Source organism: Myotis yumanensis, unplaced genomic scaffold (genome assembly GCF_028538775.1).
Source record: "Myotis yumanensis isolate MYYU_CA2020_CCGP unplaced genomic scaffold, mMyoYum1.0.hap1 SCAF_11, whole genome shotgun sequence".
NCBI classification, from domain to species: Eukaryota; Metazoa; Chordata; class Mammalia; order Chiroptera; family Vespertilionidae; genus Myotis; species Myotis yumanensis.
Genome location: NW_027223762.1, coordinates 17,914,577 through 17,941,702, shown reverse-complemented (window position 1 = coordinate 17,941,702; position 27,126 = coordinate 17,914,577). Strand labels below are relative to the sequence as shown.

The following is a 27,126-nucleotide window of genomic DNA, read 5'->3' as shown; positions in this document are numbered from 1 at the left end:
GATAAAAAAGAAGAGAAGGTATAATTTTGAGAAAGAAATGTATTTTCTATAGTCATTTTTATTGTTACTTCTCTTTGAATTTTATTTCCAGATCATTGACGAAGTGCCTTTTCATCCAAATGGAATTCTGTGATAAAGGGACATTGGAAGACTGGATTGAGAGCAGAAGAAGGATGAATCCAAACAAAGATTTGTCTTTGGGATTATTTAAGCAAATAGTAACTGGAGTGGATTATATACATTCAGAAGGGTTAATTCATAGAGACCTTAAGGTAAGTGAAAAATTGATCAACGTAATTTAATAATTGAAAAACCCATCTCTTCAAATTTTAGAATTGGTTGACAGTCATGAAGAAATATCTCTGATCCTCTAAAGTGCAAATGTATCTAGAACTTGTCACACATTTCATTCCCCAGATCCACTCAGAAGATCTCCAGGGTGAGTGAGCTTGTCAAGAACCCGAGCCCTGCAGGAAGAAGCCCACTCACTTCTGGTGCTGTCTGGCTGATAGTCACTCCAGTTGCAAACACTCGTAGCTTTAATGTGCTGAACGTCCCGTGCACATAATGATTATGGCTGGCACAGCCCGCTGGCTGCTCTGTCTCTGCGCCTCCTGCTACTCGGGCTTGTCTGAGAGGCAGAAGGACTCTGATGACTGTGACTTTGGGAATTGGGTTCTCTCTCTCAGCCTTTACTCTGAGGGCAGTCACAGCTGCTAGGTCCAGAGTCTAGACGCTAGAATTTCCTTGGCATTTGGACACCGCTGCCCCATGATTGGAAAATTGCAGTAATCCAAACCTTGGAACCTGTAGCAAACTTTTGTATTTTCATTTCTTTCTGTCTTTCTAGCATCCTACGTGGTCTAGAAGAGCAGTTTTCCCATTTTTGCATCTCATCACAATGAGGGAAGAGAGACAGAACAGCTTTTCAGTCTCTCCCCCATACTCTGTGCCCTGTGATGTACCCACTCTCATCTCAGACAAGTCATGCGGAATCCTGTCGTCGTCTCTGCTCACCTTCTTGCATGGGGCTCTCTTCTGCCTGTCCCCTTTACCCCAGCTCCTTTGTGAAGCCTTTCCAGATCACTCCGCATCAGGCAGAAGCACCTCGTCCATACGCATGGTGCTATCTGCTAGCCCACCTATCTGAAACGCCCGGGAATGAGGAATGAAGCAAGCGTTTCCTTGAGTGAAATGAGCACTTATGTAGATAGCAGTTTGTTGGGCGCTTAAATGATATGCATCCTTGGTCTTCCCAGTGGCTGAATGTCTGATGCCTTCATGTTGGAGTCCACCTGGTTCCAATATCTCTCTTTAACAATATCTGAAGGTGTTCTTTGAAGTTGGAACATAATAAGGACTATCTTCAAAAAGATACATGTAGAATAGCTGTATCTTCACTTTGGAATAAATAATTCATAGTGTTACATTAGAAACCAAGCACAATGATCTATTTGTGCAGTAATTTTTAAGAATATACAGAAGTATGGGTATTAACTCCCATACCCTCCTGAGGGTGGATTAGTGCAATTCTGATGGGTGTGGACTGGAGTCTGCCTTCTCCTGCACCTCTCCGTATCCCGCACTGCCCCTGTCCCAGGTTGTGGACTGATCTTTTCTTGTGTCTGTTTATAGATTGTTTGCTCTATCACTACAGTGGCTCGAAGATCAGGCTTTAATACTACTGAGCCTTCTTTCATCTTCTCCAACTGTTCTAGCTTCACTGCTACACTGTCTGCTGTCTCTCATCCGAAATATGGTGCAAACGAAGGCATACAAGTTTCTTAGTGACATCTAGCAAAATACCAGCTGCAGGTGGCTTTGCCTGAGAATGGTCTTTATCCAGTAAAGCTCCTCTTAGGTGAGACCTGCCAGTGTTCACCACTTTCTGTTGGAATCCTAAGAACTAGATCAAAGGCACTGAGGGAGGGACATAGACGTTTCTGGAATGAGGGCTTATGGATCTTGGAGGTTCAGTCCCCTTAGGCCCAGGCTCTTTGGTCATCCTCTGAGCCTCAGACCTGATTCCTGTACCTCCTGTATAGAATTGGCACTCTTTTTTATGTTCTACAACCCAACATTTTGCTTAGTTATTATTATTGATTAAACCAATGGTTCATTATTGTTTTTCTTTTTCTTTTTAATGAACAGTAAATAAGCAATCTGATATTTTACTACACAGTCCTAGCCAGCTTATATAGCACCGTAAATGTAACCTCCGGTTTCTCAGAATCAGGTGATAGAGAGCCTTGTGTGGGACTAGCAGCTGCGCTTGCAGACCCAGCATATTCCTGCACTGGAACTTGAATTAGCATTGGCACATTTTTTTCTCCACACCCACCGCACACACATGCACAGCTTTCCATCTGTATTCTTGGTGCTAGGTTCCAGTCTCACTGTTGCTTGTTCCAATCCAACTGCTAATTTGTATGTGGACCTTTTCTGGCAGGCTTCTTAGAAGCTCCTCTTTCAGCTGCCCTGGGCTGATGTCTCTTCCCTCTCAGTGCCTTTACTAGGCCCTCTCATACGTGTTAGCTCATGAGGTCTGTGTGTGAATATACAGCCCATCATTGTATTGAAAGTCTGGCTTTTTCAACAATAGAAAAATATTAATTTCCTCCTCAATAACCATTTCTTTTCATGGTCTTTAGAAATTTGATCAATACCTTCTATAAATTTGTGGAATAGGATGAACACCCCTCCCCTATCTGTGCAGAGTCACATGGGAAAAATACTTCAGTGCTCGTTATCAGCTTCCAGTTAACTTGGTATGCCTTCAAGGATAGAGGGGGAATGTGTGTGTTTTTTTAAAAATATATTTTATTGATTTTTTTACAGAGAGGAAGGGAGAGGGATAGAGAGTTAGAAACATGGATGAGTGAGAAATATCGATCAGCTGCCTCTTGCACACCCCTACTGGGGATGTGGCCGCAACCAAGGCACATGCCCTTGACTGGAATAGAACCTGGGACCCCTCAGTCCTCAGGCCGACCCTCTATCCATTGAGCCAAACCAGCTAGGACAAGGGGGAATGTTTTTGAAGAAGGTGACAGAGGCCTAGAGAAATTGACATCCAACAAGTCCCCATGAGAAGTTGTGCACAGGATATCCTGCAGCATTACTGGGTAGAGACCCAGTCTGAGAATCTCAACATTGGAAGGGATCTTAAGGGCACCTACTTCGATCCCCATAGAATCCTGGTCTCATATTTGCAACATTTCCACCAAGTGGATGTCCAGTTCTGTCTTGAATACTTCCTAGGATAGGGAACTCTTGGACTCGCATTCTTTGAACCCCACTATTAGTATATTTAGGTTACACTAAAGCAAATCTTTTGGCCGTTTCCACCCTCTAGCCCTGGATTTATTCATGGGGCCATACGGTGAATCCATCTTCCACTTAACAGCTCTTCAGATATTTGGAGGCAGCTCTGCCCAAGCTTTCTTTGCTGACAGAGAAGTCCCAGCTTCCTCAGCTGGCATTTTAAAGACCTGTGATATTAATTTTTCTATTTTGGGCTACCTGTGTAAGTTTAAATGCCTTTACACACGGGCGGGCACAAGTAGGTGTACAGTTGTGAGTACACAAAACTGTTTATTCTTGTACTATTACTTACTAATTATTGTATTATTTTCCATGTGAACAACTGTAACCCTCCTTTTGCCCACCCCTGTAAGTACTTCTAAACAATAGCCGTTGCTAAATATGATTTGGATATGTGATGCCAGTCTGTCAGAGTGGTACTTATGAATTAAATATTGTGTTTTCTTTTACTGTAGCCAAGTAACATATTTTTAGTAGATACAAAACAAATAAAGATTGGAGACTTTGGACTTGTAACCTTCCAGAAACATGATAAAAAGCGGACGGAAGACCAGGGAACTCCACTCTACATGAGCCCAGAACAGGTTTGATCCCTTTCCTTTCTTTCTCTATTTTTTTTATTATTTCTTTCATTTTAAAGAAATTATAAAAATAATAGACACCACTGATAAAATTAAAACAGTACAGAATTGTATAGAATAAAAATGGGAAATTCCCCTGAACCTTCCTTTTTACTGTTACTTTGCTAACAACAGTTTGTTGTCTATCCTTTTATTTTTTTAAATCTATTTATTATCATTATTTTTTAATCCTCACCTGAGGTTATTTTTCCATTGGTTTTTTACCCCCATTGATTTTTAGAGAGAGTGGAAGAGAGAGGAAAAGACAGAAATATTAATGTGAGAGAAACAAATTGATTGGTTGCCTCATGCCCGAGCCCAACCAGGGCTTGGGCCGGGGAGGAGCCTGTAACCCAGGTACGTGCCCTTGACCGGAATCAAACCGGAACCCTTTGGTCTGCAGGCCAACGCTCTCAGTTTGTTGTCTATCCTTTTAGATCATTTTCTGGGAGTTATAAAAATATATAAACACAAATGTATATTTACACAGACTTTTTTACATGAAAATGTACATACCTACACTTTTACTGGAATACTACAATGTTCTCTTGTGACTTGATTTTTTTCACTCAATAATGTATCATAATTTTTCCATATGACATAAAAATGTCATTTAAGTTTTTTGTGGAGTATGAAAGTAGAAGATAATTAAGAAGCTAATGGCTCCCTTTTAACTCCCTGTTTATGGAATATTAGAGGCCCGGTGCATGAATTTGGGGCCAATCGGACCGGGCTGGGACGGGTGGCGAGGGGTAGATGCAGGAGGATGGAGGGCTGATTCGGGATGGGGCCAACGGGGGCACTGTGGGAGGTTCTTGGGGGATAATTGGGGCCCCGATCGGGCTGGTTGGCTGCCGCAGTGCGCCTCATAGTGACTGGTCATTCTGTCCTTACAGTTGCTTGGCTTTTATATGTATAGATCTCCTGCATCCTACAATGTCACCCTCAGAATATTTTTTTAAATCACTCATTATTGTGCTTTTGGTTTTCTTAGTGATTTTTAAATTTAAAAAAGATTTTATTGAGGAATAATTTACATAGCATAAAATGCACAGATTTTTTTATTATTATTATTGATTACAGAGAGGGAAAGGGGGAGATAGAAACATTAATGAGGAGAGAGAATCATTAACTGGCTGCCTCCTGCACATCCCCTACTGGCATGTGCCCTTGACCAGAATCAAACCTGGGACCCTTCAGTCCGCAGGCCTATGCTCTATCCACAGAGCCAAACCAGGTAGGGCAAAATGCACAGATCCTAAGTATACATTTCTTTAGTTTTGACAAAAGCATATACCTGTGAAGCCCACAAGCTTGTGAAGGAGTAGAATATTTTCCTCACGCTCTTTTCCCATCAGTCCTCCTCACCGTCCAGAGGCAGCCAGTGCTCTGATTTTTATCACCATTGATTAGTTCTCCCTGTTCTTAAGCTTCATATGAATGGGACCATACAGTATGTATTCTTTTCCATTTGATTGTTTCACCCAAAGTGATGTCTATTGGAGAACCTCTAATTGTTGCTGTACTAGCAATACTATCCCCTAGTATGAATACAGGCATGCCCCAGAAATATTGCAGGTTCAGTTCCAATCACTGCGATAAAGGGAGTATTGCAGTAAAGCAAGTCACATGAAGTTTTTGGTTTCCCAGTGCCTATAAAAGTTATTTACACTATCTTGTGGCTTGTCCAGGGTGTAATAGCATTGTGTCTAAACAACAACAACATATCACCTTAATTAAAGAATACTTTGTTGCTACAACTGCTAACCATCATCTGAGCCCTCAGTGAATTGTAATATTTTTGCTAGTGGAGGGTCTTGCCTCATGTTGATGGCTGCTGACTGATCAGTGTGGTGTTTGCTGAAGGTTGAAGTGGCTGTGACAATTTCTTAAAATAAGACAACAGTGGAATTTGCCGCATTGATTAACTTTTCCTTTCACGAATGATTTCTCTGTAGCATGTGATGCTGTTTGATAGCATCTTACTTAGAGTAGAACAACTTTCAAAATTGGAGTCAGTTCTCTCAAATTCTGCCACTGCTTTATTCAGTAAGTTCATGTAATGTTCTAGTACTTGGTGAGGCAATAATAGGGAAGAGAAAAGAAATCAGAAGACAGAATTTTGCAAATAAATTTGAATTTATTAGCCTTTTGGGAAAACAATATCATTTGCTATCCCACATCACAACAAAGTGTTTCTGAATGGATTTCTGATCTAGTTTTTAAAAATGCGATAAAGTGAAATACAATAAAATAAGGTATGCCTGTATACCATAATCTGTTTATCCATCCTCCTGTTGATGGGCATTTGGATTGCTTCCAGTTATGGAATATTATGAATAAATCTTCTATGAACATTTGCATGCAAGTTGCTTGCTAGGAACTATTTTAACTGTTTCAGCTGCCCCATCTCATTTAACCCCACAATCAAACTCTGAGGTTGAAACTATTGTTATTCCATTTTGTGGTTGAGATTGTTCCCATGTTGATGGTTAATTTATACAGGTGATTCAGCTACTTAGTGACAAAGATTTGAACTTGGGCAGTCAGACTCCACAGATCTTGCTAACAAAAAAGTACTGTTATATAATACTAGAGGCCCGATGCACGAAATGCATGGAAGGGGTTGACCCTCGCAGTCCTGGCTGCCTCACGGCCCCACTCCCTGCCACTGGTTGTTCCGGCAGGTTGTTCCAGAAGGTTGTTTCACAGTCTGGTCTAATTAGCATATTAGCTCTTTATTATACAGGATGTTTTAGTCAAATTATTATTTTTTTGGCTTCAGAAGGCACAGGTGTTTCTATCAGGTGAATAACAAATGTAAATATATTTTGATCTCTTTAGCTCGCTTCAGTAGAATACGGAAATGAAGTGGACATCTTTGCCTTAGGGCTAATTCTTTCAGAGCTTCTTTATATACCTCTCAGTCGTCAGGAAACATTTAAGGTAATTAATCTCACAGAAATTATTTATTTATTTGGTATGTTTTTATTGATTTTAGAGAGAGAGAAAGGGAGAGATAGAAACATCAATGTGAAAGGAACATTGATCGACTGCCTCCTGCACACCCCCTTACTGGGGATCAAGCCCGGCACCCAGGCATGTGTCCTGACCTGGAATCGGACTGATGGCCTCTTGGTGCATAGGTCGACACTCAATCCACTGAGCCACACCAGCTGGGCTCACAGAAAGAATTTTAGCAACAAAAATTATTGGCCATGGCCCTGGCCAGTGTTCCTCAGTATTTAGAGCATTATCCTGTGCACCGGAGAGTCGTGGGTTCAATTCCCAGTCCAGGGCATGAACCTGTGTTGCAGGTTTGATCCCGAGCCCTGGTCAGGGCGCATGCAGGAGGCAACCAATCGATGTCTCTCTCTCCTCTACCTCTCTTCCCCTCCCTCCCTCCTTTTCACTATCTCTGAAAAACAATGGAAAAAATATCCTGGGGTGAGGATTAAAAAAAAATTATTGCCCATCATCTTCGAAGTGCTGCTGTAGACAGTTTATTGCCTCATGTAATGATGGGCCTGAACATATTAACATTGGCTGCAAATGAAATATGGCTTTTCTTTCCTTCATGTTTGGGCATCCAAAACTTTTTGTTAGAAGTTCTGGTCAAGATGGTGGAGTAGGTAGACGTTGTGCTCACCTCCTGCCACCACTACATCAAAATTACAACTAAATTACAGAACAGCCACCCCTGAGGACTAGCGTAACAGAACTTCTCTAACTAAAGATATAAAGGAAAAGCTGTGCTGAGACTGAATATTGAATGTCATATGTAATTGAAAAATTAAAAGAAAGAAAGAAAGAAACAAACAACACACCCTTTTTGTTAAAGACCAAAAACTTTGGTTTTTTTGAAAGGTGTGTGCATCTTATTAAACCATCGCTCTTTATTCCTATTTGAATCAATCAGTAACATTTTGAATGCCTGCTTGGCATAAGACACTGTGCTACGTGCTACGAGGATTATAAAAATGAATAAGCCTTGTTCTCGGGAAGCTACTGTGAGAGAGGGCTGTACATGTTTTGGGAGAAGGCAGGGACTCTTTGGGAAGCAGCTAGAAGGGGATCATTCCCAGCTGTCGGGATTGAGATTTATGGAGGCATTGAAGCTGGGCTCTGAAGGATTGGGTTGGCTTCTCATAGTACAGAATAGAAAGGAGGTGATTCCAGCATGGAGACAGGAACGTGCAGGGTGTGTGTGGGGTTATTAGGCAGCGTCTGATATTTTTATTGGGGTAGATAAGTCACAAGGAAGTGGCGGTTGATGGGGTTGGAAAGACATGTTGGGGTAAATTAAGGCAGGAATGTGGGCTTGTTGAGAAGGCGATGGGGAACCACTACATGCATCAGGCGACTGGACATCCTAGGCCGTAGCTCAGGAAAAGGGACGCACCTGGAGTCAACAGCCTTCTCCTCTGTAAAACGGTAACGAAACAACTAGCTGTCGCACAGCGCTCCAGGAGGATGAAGGGAGATAAGGCATGTGATGCTCTTAACACTGCAGTATGTTGTGATGTCAGAGGTGCCTATTAGATGAGGCGGTGGGGCGGGGGGGGGGGGGGGGGGGGGGGGGGGCGCTGAGAGGGGCGGGGAGTCCTGCTTGCTTCTTGGCTGAAGAAACTTGCCAAAGATCTGGAAATGTCTCAGATTTAAGGCATCTCCAGGCTTCGGTGCTTCCTAAGTTTGTTTTTCCTACCAAGTGAGAGATTTCCTAATGAATATATATATATATACATATGTCTTATTTTCAGATATTCGAAGATCTAAGGAAGGGCCATGTCTCGGATATATTTGATGACAAAGAAGTAAGCACTTGAAAGTAATCAGAATTTTATTTTTTTCAATGTTTTATTTTTTTTCATAATGAGTCTTTCTATCATTACAGAAAATTCTCCTACAGAAATTAGTTGCGACTGACCCCAAGATGCGACCTAAAACATCTGAAATACTGAAGACTTTGAAGGAGTGGAATAATGTTCCAGAGAAAAAAATGCGAAACACGTGTTAGTGCCTTTCTAAAAAAGTAGTCTGCTTCTGATGTTTGATTTTCCTGTAATTGTCTAAAATCTGCTAGGGAATATTGATGATATTTACCTGTTATTTTAATTTTTCCCTTAATTTTTTTAATACATTAGCAGAAAGGTTTACACTTTTATTTAAAAAATTGATTTTTAGAGCCCGGCCAGTGTCGCTCAGGGGTTGAGCGTTGACCTATGAACCAGGAGGTCACAGTTCGTTTCTAGGTCAGGGCACATGCCCAGGATGTGGGCTCAATCCCCAGTGCGGGGCGTGCAGGAGGCAGCCAATTAATGATTCTCTCTCATCATTGATGTTTCTCTCTCTCCCTCTCTCTTCCTCTCTGAAACCAATAAAAATATATTTTAAAAAGAAGAAGGCAAATGCTGCTCAGCAGAAACCTCCATATTTCTAAAAAAAAAATGATTTTTAGAAGAAAGAAGAGAGAGAGAGATAGAGAGAGAGAGAGAGAGAAACATTATTGAGAGAGAGAAATATTGATCAGTTGCCTCCCGCATGTGCCCCGACCAGGGGTCGAACCCTCATCCTGGGTATGTACCCTGACTGGGAATCGAACCTGCCACCTTTTGGTGTATGGGACAGTGCTCCAACCAGCTGATCCACACTGGCCAGGGCTATGCTTTTTAACTTCAAAAACATTTTTGCATTTGACTTTCCTCTAGCTCAGCTCCTTATTATGAAGACTGGGGGAAAAATCTCTCAATTTTTATATAAATTAATGAATTAATAATTTTTTTAAAAGCTTGTTTCTAGCCAAAAAGAAATAAGCTTGTTCCCTATTTTAAATAGCTAACAAGCCAGTTGGAGAAAAATTGTAACCATAAAAAGGTAAATTATATGCAATCACTTTGGAAAACAGTTTATCCTCTAATAAAGATAAATGTTTATATGCCAGAAAGCCATCAATTCCATTCCTACATACATGCCTACAAGAATGTTCATAGAAACCTTGTTTGTAAAAGTCAAAGGAACAGAAAACAACACTACTGTCCATCAAGAGAAAAGTGGATACATACATTGTATTATCTTCACATTGGAACACTACAGAGCAGTGGAAATGGACACATGACAGCTAAATGTAACAACATGATTCACCCTCAGGAACAATGTAAGCCACAAGGCATGTTACAGAAAATGTATACGGACTGATCCCATTTATATAAAATTCCAGAACATGCTAAATGATACATCTGTGTAGGAATCTAAACAAATGTAAATAATAACAAAGGGAAGGAAATGTTGAGAAATATTAAATTCTGATAATGGTTATCTCTGGGGAAGGATGGTAGTGATGTGACTGGGGAAGCGGATTTCGAAGGTACTGCTAACTTTTTTTTCTTAAACTGGATGTTGAGTTCACTAGTGTTTACAATTATTTACCTTAAATACATTTTGTATCTATTCTCACAAACACTTTAAAGCAGTGGTTCCAACCGGTGGTCCATGGACCACTGGTGGCCTTGAGGTCCTAATGGTTGGCGACTGCTGCTTTAAAGAGATGATAAGTCTGCCGTAAGGCAATAGCTAAGCATAGAAAATAGTTTATCTGCACAGGGTTTACAAGTAATACTCCAGCTGGAGATTTGGATGAGGAGAGAGGAGACCCAATGGCAGTCTGGGCAAGGGGCTTGGCATATTAGATGACATAGAATAATTATGCATTTTCTTTTAAAAATATTTTTATTGATTTCAGTGAGAAAAGGAGAGGGTGAGAGAGATAGAAACATCAGTGATGAAAGAAAATCATTGATTAGCTGCCTCCTACACACCCCACAGTGGGGATCGAGCCTGCAACCTGGGCATGTGCCCTAACCAGGAATCCAACCGTGACCTCCTGGTTCATGGGTCGATGCTCAACCATTGAGCCACGCTGGCCGGGCAGTATTCATTTTCTTAGGTGTGATAATGATATTGTGGTCATGCAGGAAAATGTCTTATTCTTAGTCAATGCATGAAGGAGTATATAGGGGTGAAGTGGGTTTCCCTCCCACTTCAAATGTTTAGCAAAAATCAATGTGTATATGATGAGAGAGAAAGAAAGCAAATGTTAACAGTTGACCTATTGATAAATCTAGGTTGAGGGTATAGAAGTGTTTTTTGTCATATTCTTTGAACTTTTCTGTAGGTTTGAAATAGTTCTGGGAAGGGAGAAATCTTTTTAAAAAACCAGTATTATCTAGATATAATGAGTAAGGCTGTAATAAAAAGAAGGCAGCCTTATTTTTACTTTCTCATTTTAATATTTATGTTATCTCTTGGAAGTTTTTATTTGTGAGTATATATTTTCTCAGCCTCAAAATTATAATGAATAAAATGTTTCCTCTTAATCAGAGGAGGAGAGGGGCAAAATCCAGAGACCTTATTTGCAAATTATAAAGCACACATGGAAATTTTGAAAGATATATCTATATATGGTATATATAGATAATGCATTCATCTTTTTAAAAAATTTCTTTTGCTGGAGTATTTTAAAACAAATTTAAGGAATTATGTCATCTCACTTGTAAATACTTAAAATTATCTTTATCGCTAAGAGATAAGATCTTTTTAATGTTAACAAAACTGCAATATCGTTATCACTCAACAAAATTAATAAGATGTTTTTAATTACTACTATGTCATAATTCAGCATGCATTTAGTTTTCCTGTCTCAAAAGTATCTTTTCTACAGGTTGTTTCAATCAGAATTCAACATTGCATTTAGTTGGTGTGTCTTTTACTCTCTAACATTTACCCTTGTTTTCAGTTTCTTTCTTCTTGCTATGTATTTGAGGAAGGAACTGGAATATTTATCATAGAATTTACTCCATTCCGGATTTGGCTGATGGTATCCCCCTGGTGTCTAGTTAGTTATAGAAACTTGATTTGATTCTGATTCGATACTCCCCCCCCCCCCCCCCCCCCCCCAAGAATACTGCAGAGATGATATTGTATCCTATCTGGTTACAATGTCTGGTGGTTCCACTTTGGGTGATTTTCAGATTGATTGGTGGCTCGTGGTGCTGTCATCCATCACAAGGCTTCCTTTCAATCTTCCACCTAATGGTTTTAGCAACCATTGATGAATGTTGTCTGGATCCATTAATTCATTAGGGGTTACTAAATAGTGATTTTTGGATTCTATCAAACCTCTTGCATGTATCATCTATGATTTTTCTATAAAGAACGATCTCTAAGGCTGAATGGGAAAGATGGGATAAATATTTAACACTAGAGGCCCATTGCAGGAATATTCCTGCAAGAATAGGGCTTCTTGCGGCCGGAGTGAAGCAGAAAAGGGAGCAAAACCCGCCGAGGCCGGCTTCCCTCCCGCCTTCGCCACCCGGCTTGCTTCTCTGCAGCTTCGCTCCCTTCTGCAGCTCTTGGCTTCCTTCTATGTTGTCTTCAGTCTTCGCTTGGTGCCTGCATATGCAAATTAACCACCATCTTTGTTGGGTTAATTTTCATTCTCATCTGATTGGCTGGTGGTCATAGCGGAGTGACATCAATTTGCATGTTTCTCTTTTATTAGTGGAGATTATTTTGTCAGCCTCCAAAGAAATCCCATGCTCATTAGCAGTCATTCCTCATTTCCCCCAGATTAATTCTAGGCAATCACTGATCTACTAGAATCTGCTATCTCTGGATTTCCCCATTCTGGACATTTCATTTAAATGGAATCATACAATACGTGGTCTTATTCACTTCGTGTAATTTTTTAAGGTTTATTCAGGTTGTAGCATGGATCCGTTCTTTTTATTGGATACTTCATTTTATTTACTCATTAATTGATGGACATTTGGGTTGTTCCCATTTTCCTGCTATTATGAAGAAGGCTACTATGAATGTTCATGTTCAGGTTTTATGTGGACATGTTCTCTTGGGCATGTACCTAAGAGTGAAACTGCTGGGTCACATTGTAACTCCTTCCTCATTACTTTGCATATCAAAGTTATGTTCAGAACCCATATCCAGTGCTACTTCCATAGTGTTCCACCATCTCCCTCTCAGAATGAAACTTCTCCCTAGTACTCCCATTGTGTAGTCCCTCTATATTGTGCTTTCCAGTCGGCCTCAGAGCTCAGATATTCCCACATGGCTGTTCAGCTCATACTGTGAATTGCTGGAAAGCAGGGATAGGCACGCTGCTTTTTGTATAGCCAAGACATCGAGTACACTGCCCTGCATACAGCAGGAACTCTATTATGTGCTTTTGATGGGTGGAGAGTGTTAATTTTACGTGATCAAACTTATAAAATATATCTAATACTAAATGTCCACTTTAAAATGTTAACTATGAAATGTTTGGCAAATAACACTTAAAGGTCTGTAAGGTAAATCAGTTTGCTACACTGAAATCAACTTGTTTTGAATTTCAGAAGCTCCAGTATGTAGGATTTGAAATTAGAAAAATGAAATATTTTAGAAATTATAGATAGGATTTTGAAAATAAACAGCACAATATAAACAAAAGTAAATAACATTGAAATTTACTTGATGTTTCAAATGTCACATAGATGTTCTAAAGGTAATTGAAAAATTATATTCAATGTTTTGCTTCCCTTGGTCTTCATTATTGTCTAGTTATGAACTCATAAAAGGCCTATATGAATAAAACACTTTTACTCACATCCAAAGCCTTCATTTGGAACCACTGAAGGATAAGAATGGCGGGATGTCTGTCTCCCACTCTCCAAGGTAGACCCCTGGGCTTGGAAATGCAGATCACCCTCTGGTGGAGTCATGGGGTCCACCAAGGTCATTCCCATTCTCAGCAGAATTGTTCATGAACATACTCAGAATATTCTAGGCCACTGGGCAGGTGGTGGGCTGTCCCCACAGTCACTAAGAGGGGACAAGGAAGCCAGTTCCTGATTCCCATGTGAAACAATCCACAAGGCTTTGGGACTGACTGAAAGAATACAGGCATGGTGGCTGAAATGACAGGAAAGGATTTGACTGTAAATCTGAGGGAAAGATGTACTCCTTTTAGTTATTAACATAGTTTTATTATTTTTAAATGAAGTAAGTAAATATTCAACAGCATTATTTAACTATATAAAGGATAATATATATTTTTAAATATATTTTATTGATTTTTTACAGAGAGGAAGGAGAGGGATAGAGAGTTAGAAACATCGATGCGAGAAAATCACTGATCAGCTGCCTCCTGCACACCCCCTACTGGGGATGTGCCTGCAACCAAGGCACATGCCCTTGACTGGAATCAAACCTGGGACCCTACAGTCCGCAGGCCAGCGCTCTATCCACTGAGCCAAACCAGTTAAGGCAATGACAATTTATTTTTAACTTTATTATGTATTTATTTATTTATTTATTTTAGGGAATATGCAGCGGGAGGGAGTTTGCTGTGGGAGGGAGTATTTTATTTTTATTGTTGACAGTATTACAGATGTCCCACATATTTTATATATGTACTTATATTCATAAAAATGATTCATGCTCTGTATGAAGAACTGAGGCCCAGAAGTTAACCAGGTTAGTGGTTCTCAAGCTCTGCTGCATCTTAGAGTCAAGGGCAGTGCTGCCAAGGCCCCAGTGACCAATGACATCAGAATCTCTGGGGGTGGGACCCTCATATTCTTTTTTAAAGCTCCCCATGTTCAACTTGAGGACCTACGAACTAGGTCACGTTAGGTCGGAGGCTAAAGACCTCTTGCTCTTCACTACTGAAAGATGAGAGGTAAAGCTGTACAGGGGTGGTCACAGTGCTATCCCAAGAGCAGCAGTGCCCTATATTTAACCTAGAGCATTAGTTTTCACCCACAGGGGCTTATGAGACTCATTCTTAGGACTTTAAGGAATTATCCTAGATGAGCTGATCAAAATCACTTTAAAAAAAAGTTCACGGTTTTGATGCCCAACCTTGGATGGAGCTCTGCAGAGGTGTGCCACAGTAGGTCTTCAGCTGTATTCAGTTAAATGATAGGGAAGCAGATTTCAGCTTAAGACAGAAAAATAACTTTGAAATTGCTTAGACCTTCCCAGCAATGGAATGGTTTGTTTTAAGGCAGTGAGCTCTGAGAAGTGTGGGAACAAGCTCTGTGAACCCTCATTCATTCCCTCTCAATAGAGGGGTGTCTTTTGGTTTGTTTGTTAATCCTCACCTGAGGATATTTTTCCATTGATTTTTAGAGAGAGTGGAAAGGAGGAAACATCAATGTGAGAGAGAACCCTTGACGGGATTTGAATCCAGGACCCTTCAGTGGGCATGCTGACTCTCTATTCATTGAGCCAAACTGGCCAGGGCAGCGATGTCTTATCTGATGAGTGATTTTGGGAGACGGAACTTAGCATGTGAGGCTCAGTGTCTGGTGGATCCTCTCACCTAGAAAGCTAACTGGTCTCAAAATGCAAAGTTGGGCTCTGTCCCTGCAAGGCAGAGAGAGGCCTGCCGTTGTCGCCAATCAGGCAGATTTATTAGGGAGCCTGACTGGAGACAGGTCAGCCTTGCTCTCTGTTTCAGCTTCACGGACAATAAAGCTGATATTGTGATATCTGACTTCCACATCTTATTTTTTAACTTGTTCCGAAGTGAAGAGGGGAATAAGAGAGTTACCTGTTGGTGTCCTTAAATTCCATAAGCATCACAATAGAGCCATAACTTGTAATGGCCCATCTGGTGTTCTAAAAAGCATTCCATTATTTTATTTTTGGAGTCTATGAACTTTTATATTTTAAAGTACAAAGTACCTCTAAAGTAGAAAAAAAAAAACCATACAAATTATTGGGAATTCTAACGGCTTAACTGTCTAGGAAACAACAGCATTTTCCAAGTTTCTACTTTATTGAGAATCTTAGTCATGATCTGCAGAAGTTGGTCCTGGGCAATTTGAAGACAGGTCTTCTTTATCTGTAATTTACATGAAGAAAATAGAAGACTTGTAAACTATTCTAGAAAATTATTTCAACATAACATGCATTTTGTAGCTTTGTTTGCTCCTGATTGTTAAACCAGGAAAAGTTACTCGTAAAAACAACAATAACCAAAAATTCTTCTCTCAAGTTCAAAGAGCATTTGTATTCAATATTTTTTAAAAGTTTAAAGCCTTTTCTTACCTTCATAGGCTGTTCCACACCAAATACAATACAGATGTTCTTCTCTTAAATAACTCGTCAATATCTGTAATTTGTCCAGTACCTAGATATAGGACACAAGCACATGAATGGTTCACATTGACCGGGATCTTGGTTTTCTGGTCTCTGGGATCATGCTGAACTAGCCCAAGGCCATAAATCTTCCGCTACACTCTCTACCAGTCAAAGGCAGAATGTTTTAGCATGTGGCCCATTCTACCAGCTACCCTGATTATTTTCACAAGTTTTCCAGACAGAATAAAGACTACATGTTAACATTCAGAAATAGAATTTGGCTGGCTCTATTAGGATGAGGATTGTTTAAAGACCACTTCTACTTTCAGAGAATCTACCTTCCCCAGTGGGTTGAGGGAGAACACTGCTCCCTGTGCCATTACAGTTCTCATCAGTGGTTTCCCATTTAAGTGGAACATAGGGTTTTCAAATTTTTAATGTTTCCTACCAAAGTCTTATGCACATGTAACCATAGAAATGTGTAGTGATTTCTTGAATAATGTCCTCTTCCTTTGAATTGAGGTTTGCTTTGTCTTGTTTGTGGGTGGGGAAGAAGGGTACTTATGAGAATCAATTCCACAAGTTTAACAGGAAACAAGGTAAAAATGAAAATAATTTACATTTGCAGCTAATCCATCAACCACACTAGAGCGGAGATGAGAGGGTAAACTGAAGCTAAAGGAAAACATGATAAAGTTTTGATCTGGGGTTAACAAACCTATAAGGCAGTAGTTCTCAACTAGGGGTGATTTCCCCTCAGAGGACATTTCACAATGTCTGGAGATATTTTCGGTTGTCACAAGTGCAACAGGCATCTTACAATACACAGAACAGCACCCCAGAACAAACCACTACCCGGCTCAAAATGTCAATAGTGCCAATGCTGAGACACCCTGCTCAAGGAAATGGTCCCAAAACATACACTTAAATCGTCACTCTCATATTCATCTTCATCTTGTTCGTTTTCTTCCTCTTCCTCTTCTTCAGTCTCCTCTTCGAGCCTCAGCCAGTACCAGGCCTCCCTGGGAACCTGTATATTCTGAAAATGTAGAATTGTTCCCAATTAAACATAGCTAAACATGAGTCTATCACCAGTATGTTCATGTCAACATGAATTCATCCTTTTGATTAAATATTTACTGAGTGCTGCTTCAAGAGTAAAGCACTGCACTGTAAACTCTGGGGATGCAAAACCCAATTTAAAAAAAAAAAATATATATATATATATATATATATATATATATATATATATATATAGATAGATATTAAATCCTCATCCCAGGACATGCTTATTGAATTTTAGAGGGAGATGGTGGGAGAGACAGACAGAGGGGAAAACATCAATGTGAGAGAGAAGCATCAATCAGTAGCCTTCCTGTACAGGGCCTACACACCCCAAATGGGAATTGAACCTGAAACCTAGGTATGTACCCTGACCAGGAATCAAACCTGCCACCTTTTGTGCATGAGACAAACCTCTAACCAACTGAGCTACCTAGCTACGGCCCAATTAGAATATTGTATTGTCTCCAAGTTGCTGTCAGTCTAGTAGTGAAAATAAGCTATGGACATAAATAGCTTAATGAATATAAAATAATACCTATAAGGACACATATGTAATGCTTTAACCAATAAAGAAAAATATATAAAATAATACATAAAAGCTAGAAAATCTTCAGAGTCAAGACATACATTCAAAATAAAGTGCTAGGGAAATATATAAAAATGAGGTTGCTCCTAGCAATATATTTCAAGATAATAGAAATTTTTACATTTTGAGACTTTAAAAACTATATTTTTAAAACTGATTTTGAGAGAGAGAAATCAATAAAAATTATATCTATTTTTTTTGTCAGATGGGCAAAAAATACATTTTTTGGTGTGTCACAGATTTTTAGTAATTAGTTTATTAGATGTGCCATTAGATGATAGAGGTTGAAAATTGCTGCTTTACTCCGCAGAAGACGAGGTATGCCAGAATTGGAATGTTTTGTTGGTTTGTTGTTTTTAAACGTAAATTCATGGCAAAGCACATTGGGTGCCAAAACACTTCACTACCAAACTGAAAGCAGGTAAAAGGCTTGCCTTCTGAGTATCCAATTGTTGACAGGCTCGCTGGCTTCTTCTAAGATCTCCTTCCAGCTTCATTTCATCTTGCTTACTTTTAAGTCGCATTCTAATTAAAGAAAAAAAATAGCACATTACAGGTCTGTACTTGCTTTATCCATTTTCTATGCCCAAGTACTAAAAAACTACCTGGTCAGTGGGCTCAGTGGTTGAGGGTCAACCTATGAACCAAGAGGTCACAGTTCGATTCCCAGTCATACTTGTCTAGATTGAGGGCTCTAACCCCAGTGTGTGGCATGAAGGAGGCAGCCGATCAATGATTCTCTCATCATTAATGTTTCTATCCCTCTATCCCTCTCCCCTCCTCTCTGAAATCTATTAAAAACAAAAACACACTGAGACAAGATGAAAAGCAGCTCAAATACAAATTTTTACCGGAACTGCTCTGCAGCGTTTTCTTCAGCTTTGTTTTTCATGTGAATCTTTCTTCTGTAGCTTTCTAATTTTTCCTCTGCTTTCCGTTTTAATAAAGTCTCATGACCAATGCCACTTTTTCCTGTTCAGACAACTCTGTGAGAAGCTTATTAAATTTACATTTCAAAACATGACAATTTCATATTTACAAATTAAATGCAGTTGTAACTTGAGTACAATCACTCAAAATCATTTGATCAGAATGACAGGAGAAAACAGATTAAAAAAACAACAACCCTTGCCAGAACCGGTTTGGCTCAGTGGATGGAGCGTCGGCCTGCGGACTGAAAGGTCCCAGGTTCGATTCCGGTCAAGGGCATGTACCTGGGTTGCGGGCACATTCCCAGTGGGAGGTGTGCAGGAGGCAGCTGATCGATGTTTCTCTCTCATCAATATTTCTAACTCTCTATCTCTCTCCCTTCCTCTCTGTAAGAAAATCAATAAAATATATTAAAAAAAAAAAAACAACAACCCTAAACACACCATTTGAGTTTTTACAAAGACCATTATTAGTTTGACCTAATATGACAGTAATACTATACCATTTTTTTAAATTGGGAGAACAACTCCAACAGTTACACTTTCATATAAATATGATGAACAAATAAAACATATATTTTTCAAATATAATTCATTCAAAGTATTAAGAAAAACATTTATTTTTAAATTTTATTTTGCAAATGCAGTTTACATTCAACATTATTTTGTATTCGTTTTAGGTGTCTAGCATACTAGTTAGACAATCATATACTTTACGAAGTGATCTGATATTTAAGGAAAACTTTTAATGGATAAATCTGTCTCAGAATACTTTCAGAACATTTCAATTGATAAAAATACCTTTGCATTTTTAAAGGCTACAACAATTTCCCCCCAGATTTTTTATTATTTAAAATTTTATACTCACTAAAACTTATTTTTATTTTAAAAGGTTTAGAAATTTAACTAAGAAAAATTTTCCTGAGGACTTCATATGATAAAAACTGTAACAGTACCACCATAAAAAAGTACTTATTAAGCAAAGGTATGTGCTAGATATAAGCATAAGTTATTATTACTGGTAAATGTCCCTAAAAATAATTACATACCTGTTTTGACATTGAGAGGAATTGGTTCAACAATACCATCTCCTAAAAAAAAGAGAACAAAACACAAATTACTTTAGAAATTCTTCCTCAAACTATCGACAAGCAGAGTATGCAACTTTACAACGTTCCACAGAAATCCTCTCCTGTTTCAGTGATATTCAAACTGCAATCTGAACATCAATACTGTAAATCAATTACCTCATTTTGAATACATAGTCCTCAATAAGGCAGACCCACAGCCTCCTGGGTCACCTAAAGGTAGTGTTTTAAGAAGTGAAAGACTTATATTAAACATCCAAGAGGATGACAGAAGCTACTTTAAATATATGGCCTCTATATTTTATTAAACGGTTTCACTTCCTACAAAGAGAAGTGAGAATGGAGCCTCTCCAACTTAGGCAGCTGCTACAGGTACAGAGCAAACAGGGTAGAGTCCTGGCATAGTCCTCATGTGGTTTCATTTTCCTTTGGCCATTGTTGGCTGTTGTCTCCATTGTAAGCTTTGCCATCCCCATTGTTAGTGACTTCAAGGCTGAGCTGGGCTGATAAGCAGCTCTTGGTGGCCCATGGTTATAAAGTGGATGTGGGAAGATGAAAGTTCTCCATAATACTTGTTAGCACATAAGAGACTAAGACGCTTAAGTTGTTTGGATTTCTGTGTAGATGAATAAGATCAAACAGTCATCTCTGGTACCCATGGGTGAACCACCATTTCGTGGTTAGAAACACTTTTTCATTTCTGCATGTGACTTACCACTCTTGCCAAGGGCCTGACCACTTTTATATCCCATCTTCTGGAGCAAAGCAAACCCTTTGTTTTCACAGCCTAGTGCATTCTTCAACCCAATGTCACGTCTTTCTTGTTCTTCTTCTTTTAAACTCTTCTGCCTATTTTTCAAATTAGCTTCTTGTTGCTTTTCTTCTTTTCGACGGGCTTCTCGAACTTGCCTCAGCATTGGCAATCCTGGTCTGATATCTTCTCTGAAGAATAAGGGAAAAGGCTGTTTTAGATGAGTACATGAAGTTTTCTCATGACTTTGAAACTTACTCACCAGACACTACTTCATATTTCAGTGCTACCTCTCTGACCATCTTTGTTATCATAAATATTAGAATGTAATCAGTGACCTGAGAATGGCTATTTTAATAAAAATGATGATGGTTGTTGCCAGATTATGGAAAACTAAAGAAAGTTTACAGTTTAAAAAGTAAGTTTTCATTAATTTTTCTAGGTGGCTGGCAACAATAACGAGCCAAGCTGAATAGTAGCTAGGAGAAACAAAAAGATGAAATAAAGGAAAGGAGCAAATTTCCTAGGAAGAGGGGAATAAAAAGAATCAAAGGCAGAGTAATATGCGTAACACTCAGAGGCTCCTTGTAGCACTGTATGGATATGTAGATGGTGTTCCAATAAAGCAATAAAACTAACTTTCCAACCTCACATTTAAAGTTAATGTCATTGCTTAAGAGTTTACATTAATGTCTTATACACAGCATTCCATTGCCGGAAGCCGGTCCATCCTTGCTGCTTGACACAGTCGCTGCAGGGAAGAAACATCTGCACAGCATATGTTTCAAGGGACCTGGCGTATATGGCATACTGTTCTTAATATGTTTGCTTACCTTCTTGGTGCTATGTGTTTTTACCAAGGTCACCACTCCAAGAAAGGTTGTTTCCCCAGGTAGGGATTTTTCCCTGAAGTTAGGGAGGGAATAAAACCCCTTAACTAAATGCCAGGTGGGTAGTTAATCACTTTAACTACGAACAATCACCCTTAAGCTACATAATCTTTACTCCCTGGAATGGAGATAAGAAACTCCCTAACCTTTCCAATAGAAATGGACAGGATTAAAATCAACTGGTATAAATACAGATGTAACAAGACAATAAAAGACAGAACTTGGCTGGAGATCCTGGCTAGAGATCCTGGCTAGGTTGCTGATCACCTGAACACTGCCCCTGTGTCCTTCATTCTTTGCTGACTCCGTCCACACCTTTGGGGACCCCTGGACCTGCTGGGGCTGGACCCCAACATTCCATGAGGTGTACACATTGACTTACTGGACATTAATGAAGGAATCAGACATATAGTCCTCTTCTTCCTCCATGTTCAACTTCATATAACAGAAGTATCTGCAAATCAAATAGGATAGGGTAACAGTTATTAATTTTTAAGAGTCTGATTCTGAGCTGGGGCTTGAGATTATGCATTTCTAAAAGGTGCCCAGGTGATGTTCATGCTTTCCTTTGGGAGCCCAGCCCTTTGGCCTCCACGTGGTTCTAGAGGAAGGTGACAATTCCTATACTCTCTTAGGCACAAGATGGCCAACTGTAGTACTTTATGTCCCTGCAACAGGGGAGGGGATGACTTAACCAGGGCAAAGAAGACCCTCTTTCCTTACATGGTATGAATATGTGGGTTGTGGGGAAAGAAACTCTTCATTGGGGTTTCTGAACTGGAAGGACGTGAAGCTGGGCTGCAGATGGCCATCTTCTTGGCCATATGAAGAGATCCTGTTCTGCAGAATGAACCCAGACAGAGAAAACGGACAAAGGTAGGCCTAAAAGCAATGGGTGTCCAACCCTAGTTTCCAAGACCATGATTTCTGTAGTTCTTTCTTTGACTCTGTGACCTAGCATTCTTCCCAGCTACACAGGCTAATAAGTGTCCTCATTCCTTAAACTTGCTGGAGTAGGAATTCTGTCAACTGCAACCAAGAGTCTGATTATTGGATGAAAAAAAATATTACTGTACTAGTTTTACATATTTTTAATGTCTATCTTGCCAACAGAGTTGTAAACCACAAAGACAAATCTCCTGTATGCCAATGCCTACACCATTGTGTCCCAAACATCATAAATTCTTAATGTTCAGCAATGATGAGAAAAAGGGTCTTTAATGATATTTGTAATTTTGTGATAATAAATGCATTTTCCCTACAGTGTCATGTCTTATTTTTTTAAAAAACTTGATGTAAATATATCATCAATACAGAAAGCCACATAAAACAAATGTATAGCCTAATGAATTATCATGAGGCAAACACTCTTATAACTAGGTGGTAGCCTCCAAGATGGCCCCCAATGATTCTTGCGTCTCGGTTTTCAACATCCCTGTGTAGTCTCTTTCCACAGTAAAAATGATTGACCTGCATAACCACAAGGATATTGTGGAAATGCAGGAGTATGACGGCTTGGTCATAAACGACACTACAGCTCTTAGTTAGATCACTCTGACTCAGAAGTTAGATTACTCACTCTGAAGGACGTCAGCTGTCATGTAGTGAGGACACTCACGCAGCTCAATGGAGAGGTCCACACGGGAGGAACAGAGGCTTCCTGTGGACAACAAATTTGAAAGCAACATGAGTGAGCTACCTTGGAAATGGATCCTCCAGTGCCAGTCCAGCCTTCAAATGACTCAGCCTGGGCTGGCATCTTCACCATAACTTCTTAAGGAAGTCCATGCTAAGCTAAGCCAGTAAGAAATTCCTGATCCACAGAAACTGTGATAGAATAAATGATTATAGTTATTCAAGCTGATAAATGTCGGGATAATTTTATACAGTGAAAGATAACGCAAACCATCACTCATATCAGAAGCTAGAACCTCGCTGGCCACCTCAGGAGCCCTCTTTGTCCTCCAGTCACTCACACTCCTTCTAGGCACCTCCTTTTCTTTATAGTTGCATCATCCACGTGTGCATCCTTAAACATTACAGTTTAGATTTGCCTATTTTCCTTTTTAGTATAATAAGTTTAAAATGCGGAAGATTATATTCAGCATTTGTTGTAATCCACCCACCAGATTCTTCGTTTGTAATAACAGCATTCTTACACATAATGATTAGCACTTACCCAGCGTATCACACATTTTTTTTAGCCAATTTAACCATCATTAAATCTCTACAAGCTAAGACTATAGTTAGTCCTGCTTACTAGTTGGAGAAATTAAGGCTCCGCATGGCTCAATGTCTTGTAAACACCACAAGGAAACCAGGTCTCGGGGCTCTTGATACTGCACATGGGATTAGACTATTTTTAAGGGACCCGCTAAGCACTCAAGTGCTAGGCAGATCCGAATGGGTTACAGGCACTTGCTAAAGGGCACAGTATACGTGAGCATCCTCCATTCCCATCAAGCATAAGCATACACCGCACAAGGCGACAATCCAGACAGGATGGGGGTGGCTTGGACCACAGTGACAGCAGTGCGAGTGGGTGTGTTTTGAAGGTAGAGCTAGCAAGATTTGCCAAAGGATTGGAAACGATGTCAAGGATTACCTCAAGGCTTTTGGGCTGAATACCGGGAGGAATGGGGTTCGGCTGTAGCAGACTTTATTTTGTTTCGTTTTGGCAGAGAGGGGGCAGGGAGGTGGCAGCAAGAGTGCTGCTTCAGACACCCCGAGAGCCCCACTACACATCCCGGTGGAGAGATGGGATAAGGGGTTGGACTTACAACAAAAGGTGTCAAGGCGATCATCCAGACAGACATGGGGGTGGCTTGGACCATGGTGCCCGCCGTGGGAGTGGGTGTATTTTGAAGGCAGAGCTAACAAGATTTGCCGAGGGATTGGAAACGAAGTCAAGGATTAACTCAAAAGTACGCCTCAGTCTCAAACTCTCCCTTCAGCGACCACCGATCCCCACCCGCTCAGGTCCCTCCCGGCTGCGAGCGTCCCCCAGCTGCGACCAGCGACCACACGGGTGGGAACGCGGGTGGCGGTGTGATGGGCTGGTCACAGCCAGCACACAGATCACTGCCCTCTGTCATTCCATCCGGGGCCTCAGCCTCTTACCTGGCAGTTCTACTTGCCCGGGGCCAGCGCACGACAGCGCACGCTCACCAACCTGCGGAGGACTCGGGGCCTCCGCGCACACCTGAGTTTCCGGGTGCAGAATCCGTGGGAAACCTGGGGCGGGCGGGCGGGGCCGGGAGGGCGCGGGAAGTGCGCTTGCGCAAGGCCAACCTTCTGCGCACGCGCGTTCTCCTCGCTTCCTGCTGGTTGGGCCGCGGGAGGCGGGGCATCCGGGTCCCTCGGCAGCTGCCTCTAACCGCGGAGCCTAGCGGACCGGCCCCGGCTAGACTAGGAGGTGAGGCCGCCGCGTCCGTCGCCAAAGCCAGCACACGGGCGCGCCTACACGCCCCTGGCCCCCGCGCATTTTCAGAGGCCTGGGTTCGAGGTCGTCACGCCCGCGCCACCTGGGGTTGACAGCCGGAGTGGCTTCCTGGGCCTGCGGCGGCCTCTGCCATGTCCCCAGCCCGGCGCTGCGCTAAGGGGCTCGGAGGCGCCGCGGTGACCCGCCCCTCTGAGCGCGCCGCCTCCGCCCGGGGATGTCACCGAAGCGGCAGCCTCGGGGGGCCTGGCCGCCCGCCCCGTTCCTGTAGGAAGACGCAGGGGGACGTCCAGTGCGGGGCCTTCTTGTTGGGGCGATTGGATAGGCTGCTGGGCCCGGTGCAGCCGGGAGGGGAGGGTGCGGTGCAGCCAGCGGTGGACGAGAAAAGGCCAGGCTGGCGGGCCCGGCAGGGGTTTGGTCTCGGCGCTTTTCCGTCTTCCGGTTCATGGAATGGGTTAATGACCTGTGGTTTTTGTAGGCATTTTTTTTTTCTGGAAAAATGCCTCATTTGCAACTATTTCAGTTATTTTACCCGATTTCTCCCCCCCCCCCCCCCCCAACTAATGATTACTTTCTTTGATTTTTTTTGGTACCCTTGTCCTTTAAAATGTAGTTCTCAGGTTTTGCCACAAAGAAGTTAGGTAAGTTTCTTTCAAAAGAAACGAGAGGGAAAGCCTGACTTTTCATTTCTTAGTGGTTACAATCACGAAGCTGGACTTTTAACAAGTTGTGTTTTTTTTTAATTTGTTACTTTAAGGTGTCAATTGAAAGCTTCAGTAATGGAGTTAGCCCACAGTTTGTTGCTAAATGAGGAAGCTTTGGCTCAAATCACGGAAGCAAAGAGGCCAGTTTTTATCTTTGAATGGTTGCGATTTCTTGATAAAGTCTTGGTGGCTGCCAACAAGGTATGATACTGCTTTTTCCCCCCCAGTTGGGTTAACATAATCAAGAATCTTATGTGTTCATGATTTGTGAGAAAACATTTTTTAAAGGTTGTAGGTCTCTCATGGCACTTGAGAAAATTACACTGTCATAGGGATGTATTGTCTGTACTTTTTCTGTTGTGTGGCAGACCCCAAACCTCCTTTAAACCCCCCCCCCCCCTTGTTGCCCATTTCATGCCTCCACCTGGATAGCTGCATGTGACAGGGGAAGAACACGGCTATATGACCGGTGTCACTTTGAATTCATCGTCTCTCACTGCAGGTGGTCCCTCCGTGCTGCCTAGCCACCCCAGTATCTTCATTTGTACCTCTGAGGAGTTACTAATAGGCTTTCCTGCCATTTCTTTCGGCCTGCGTATAGTCTATCTCAGTGGTTCCCAAACTTATTTGGCCTACCACCCCCTTTCCAGAAAAAATATTACTCAGCGCCCCCTGGAAATTAATTTTTTTTAAATTTTAATAGCAATTAAACAGAAAGATATATGTATTAATGTTTCTACCTTTTTCGTAAAATATAGTAAAGAAAGGTGTAAATTAGAAATATTGAAGTTTGAAATTATGAAACTATTTATTGAACTCAGAGTAGAAAGGTAATACAAAAAAAGTTAAAACAAATGCACCTGTGGCCATCACCGCCCCCCCCCCTAGATCGCTGCAGCGCCCACCAGGGGGCGGTAACGCCCACTTTGGGAATCACTGGTCTATCTCATTATCCGTGTGCTGCTTTTCTATCTTGAAAATTAGACACTTTGCTCAAAATCTGATGATCTTTGGATGTCTGCTCAAATTTGAGCGTGAGCCGTGAAACGTTTTTCTGGGCAGGGTGAAGTTTGTTCATTGTACTTCACCCGTTGACTAGTCCAGTTCTTTGAGACACCCTTGCCGGTAGTATCATAGGTTTCTCTTGGCTAGTTGTTCCCCAGAAGAGACTTTTCTGCTCTCGTGTTGTAGGGTGTACGACTACTTGCCTGGTTGTAGGAATTGAGGGAGAAGGCCGGGAACTTCAGCATTCATTATGTAAACTTTCACTTAGCCACCCAGTTTTCAGTGCCATTTTCTCAGCCCACAGCTGTGCACGGGCCCCGTAAGTCCAGAATAGAGGAGAAGGATATGGGCGTCGTAGATTCTCAATCATTCCCTCCATTTCTAGACAGAACCTTACTTCTCCATAAACTCCTGGAGCCTCAAAACAACACGAATAAACAGCATGAGCCTTTAGGGGATTTCTTGTAAGTTGGGTCTCTTCTCAGCTCTCCCTACTGGAGATACCTGGCTTCCATCTTTTGCATTGATTCATTTCCTGTTTTCTTTACCCTTGTGGATTTGTGGTTTTGGGGGGGTTGCCCTTTAGT

General features: G+C 41.1%; 3 protein-coding genes across 9 annotated transcripts in view; 2 read left to right on the top strand and 1 right to left on the bottom strand.

Moving 5' to 3' along the window:
- Window positions 1–9,888, top strand: part of EIF2AK2 (eukaryotic translation initiation factor 2 alpha kinase 2) — a 41,244-nt gene extending 31,356 nt beyond the window's left edge. For all 3 annotated transcript variants that reach the window (XM_070429020.1, XM_070429021.1, XM_070429018.1), the window contains 5 exons: window positions 92–272; window positions 3,780–3,908; window positions 6,789–6,890; window positions 8,705–8,758; window positions 8,839–9,888. In XM_070429020.1, the coding sequence (XP_070285121.1) occupies window positions 92–272; window positions 3,780–3,908; window positions 6,789–6,890; window positions 8,705–8,758; window positions 8,839–8,961 (589 nt within the window). In that variant the 3' untranslated portion in view covers window positions 8,962–9,888. The remainder of the gene's footprint in view (window positions 1–91; window positions 273–3,779; window positions 3,909–6,788; window positions 6,891–8,704; window positions 8,759–8,838) is intronic.
- A 5,725-nt stretch (window positions 9,889–15,613) lies between these two features.
- GPATCH11 (G-patch domain containing 11) lies at window positions 15,614–24,645 on the bottom strand. 3 transcript variants are annotated; one of them, XM_070429026.1, is made up of 10 exons: window positions 24,512–24,645; window positions 22,971–23,051; window positions 21,774–21,845; window positions 20,466–20,692; window positions 19,712–19,753; window positions 18,585–18,705; window positions 18,168–18,258; window positions 17,005–17,121; window positions 16,050–16,131; window positions 15,614–15,843 (listed from the first exon to the last, which is right to left on the bottom strand). In XM_070429026.1, exons 3-10 carry the CDS (start codon window positions 21,830–21,832, stop codon window positions 15,788–15,790), a joined length of 795 nt encoding a protein of 264 aa, XP_070285127.1. In that variant the 5' UTR covers window positions 21,833–21,845; window positions 22,971–23,051; window positions 24,512–24,645; the 3' UTR covers window positions 15,614–15,787. The 3 variants fall into 3 exon arrangements, with proteins under 3 accessions (XP_070285127.1, XP_070285128.1, XP_070285129.1); XM_070429027.1 differs by lacking the exon at window positions 21,774–21,845 and having other exon boundaries at window positions 24,512–24,644; XM_070429028.1 differs by lacking the exons at window positions 22,971–23,051; window positions 24,512–24,645 and having other exon boundaries at window positions 21,774–21,824.
- Window positions 24,646–24,726: 81 nt separating this feature from the next.
- Window positions 24,727–27,126, top strand: part of HEATR5B (HEAT repeat containing 5B) — a 72,636-nt gene continuing 70,236 nt past the window's right edge. For all 3 annotated transcript variants that reach the window (XM_070429012.1, XM_070429013.1, XM_070429014.1), the window contains exons 1-2: window positions 24,727–24,806; window positions 25,588–25,735. In XM_070429012.1, coding sequence (XP_070285113.1) covers window positions 25,610–25,735 — 126 coding nt within the window. In that variant the 5' untranslated portion in view covers window positions 24,727–24,806; window positions 25,588–25,609. The remainder of the gene's footprint in view (window positions 24,807–25,587; window positions 25,736–27,126) is intronic.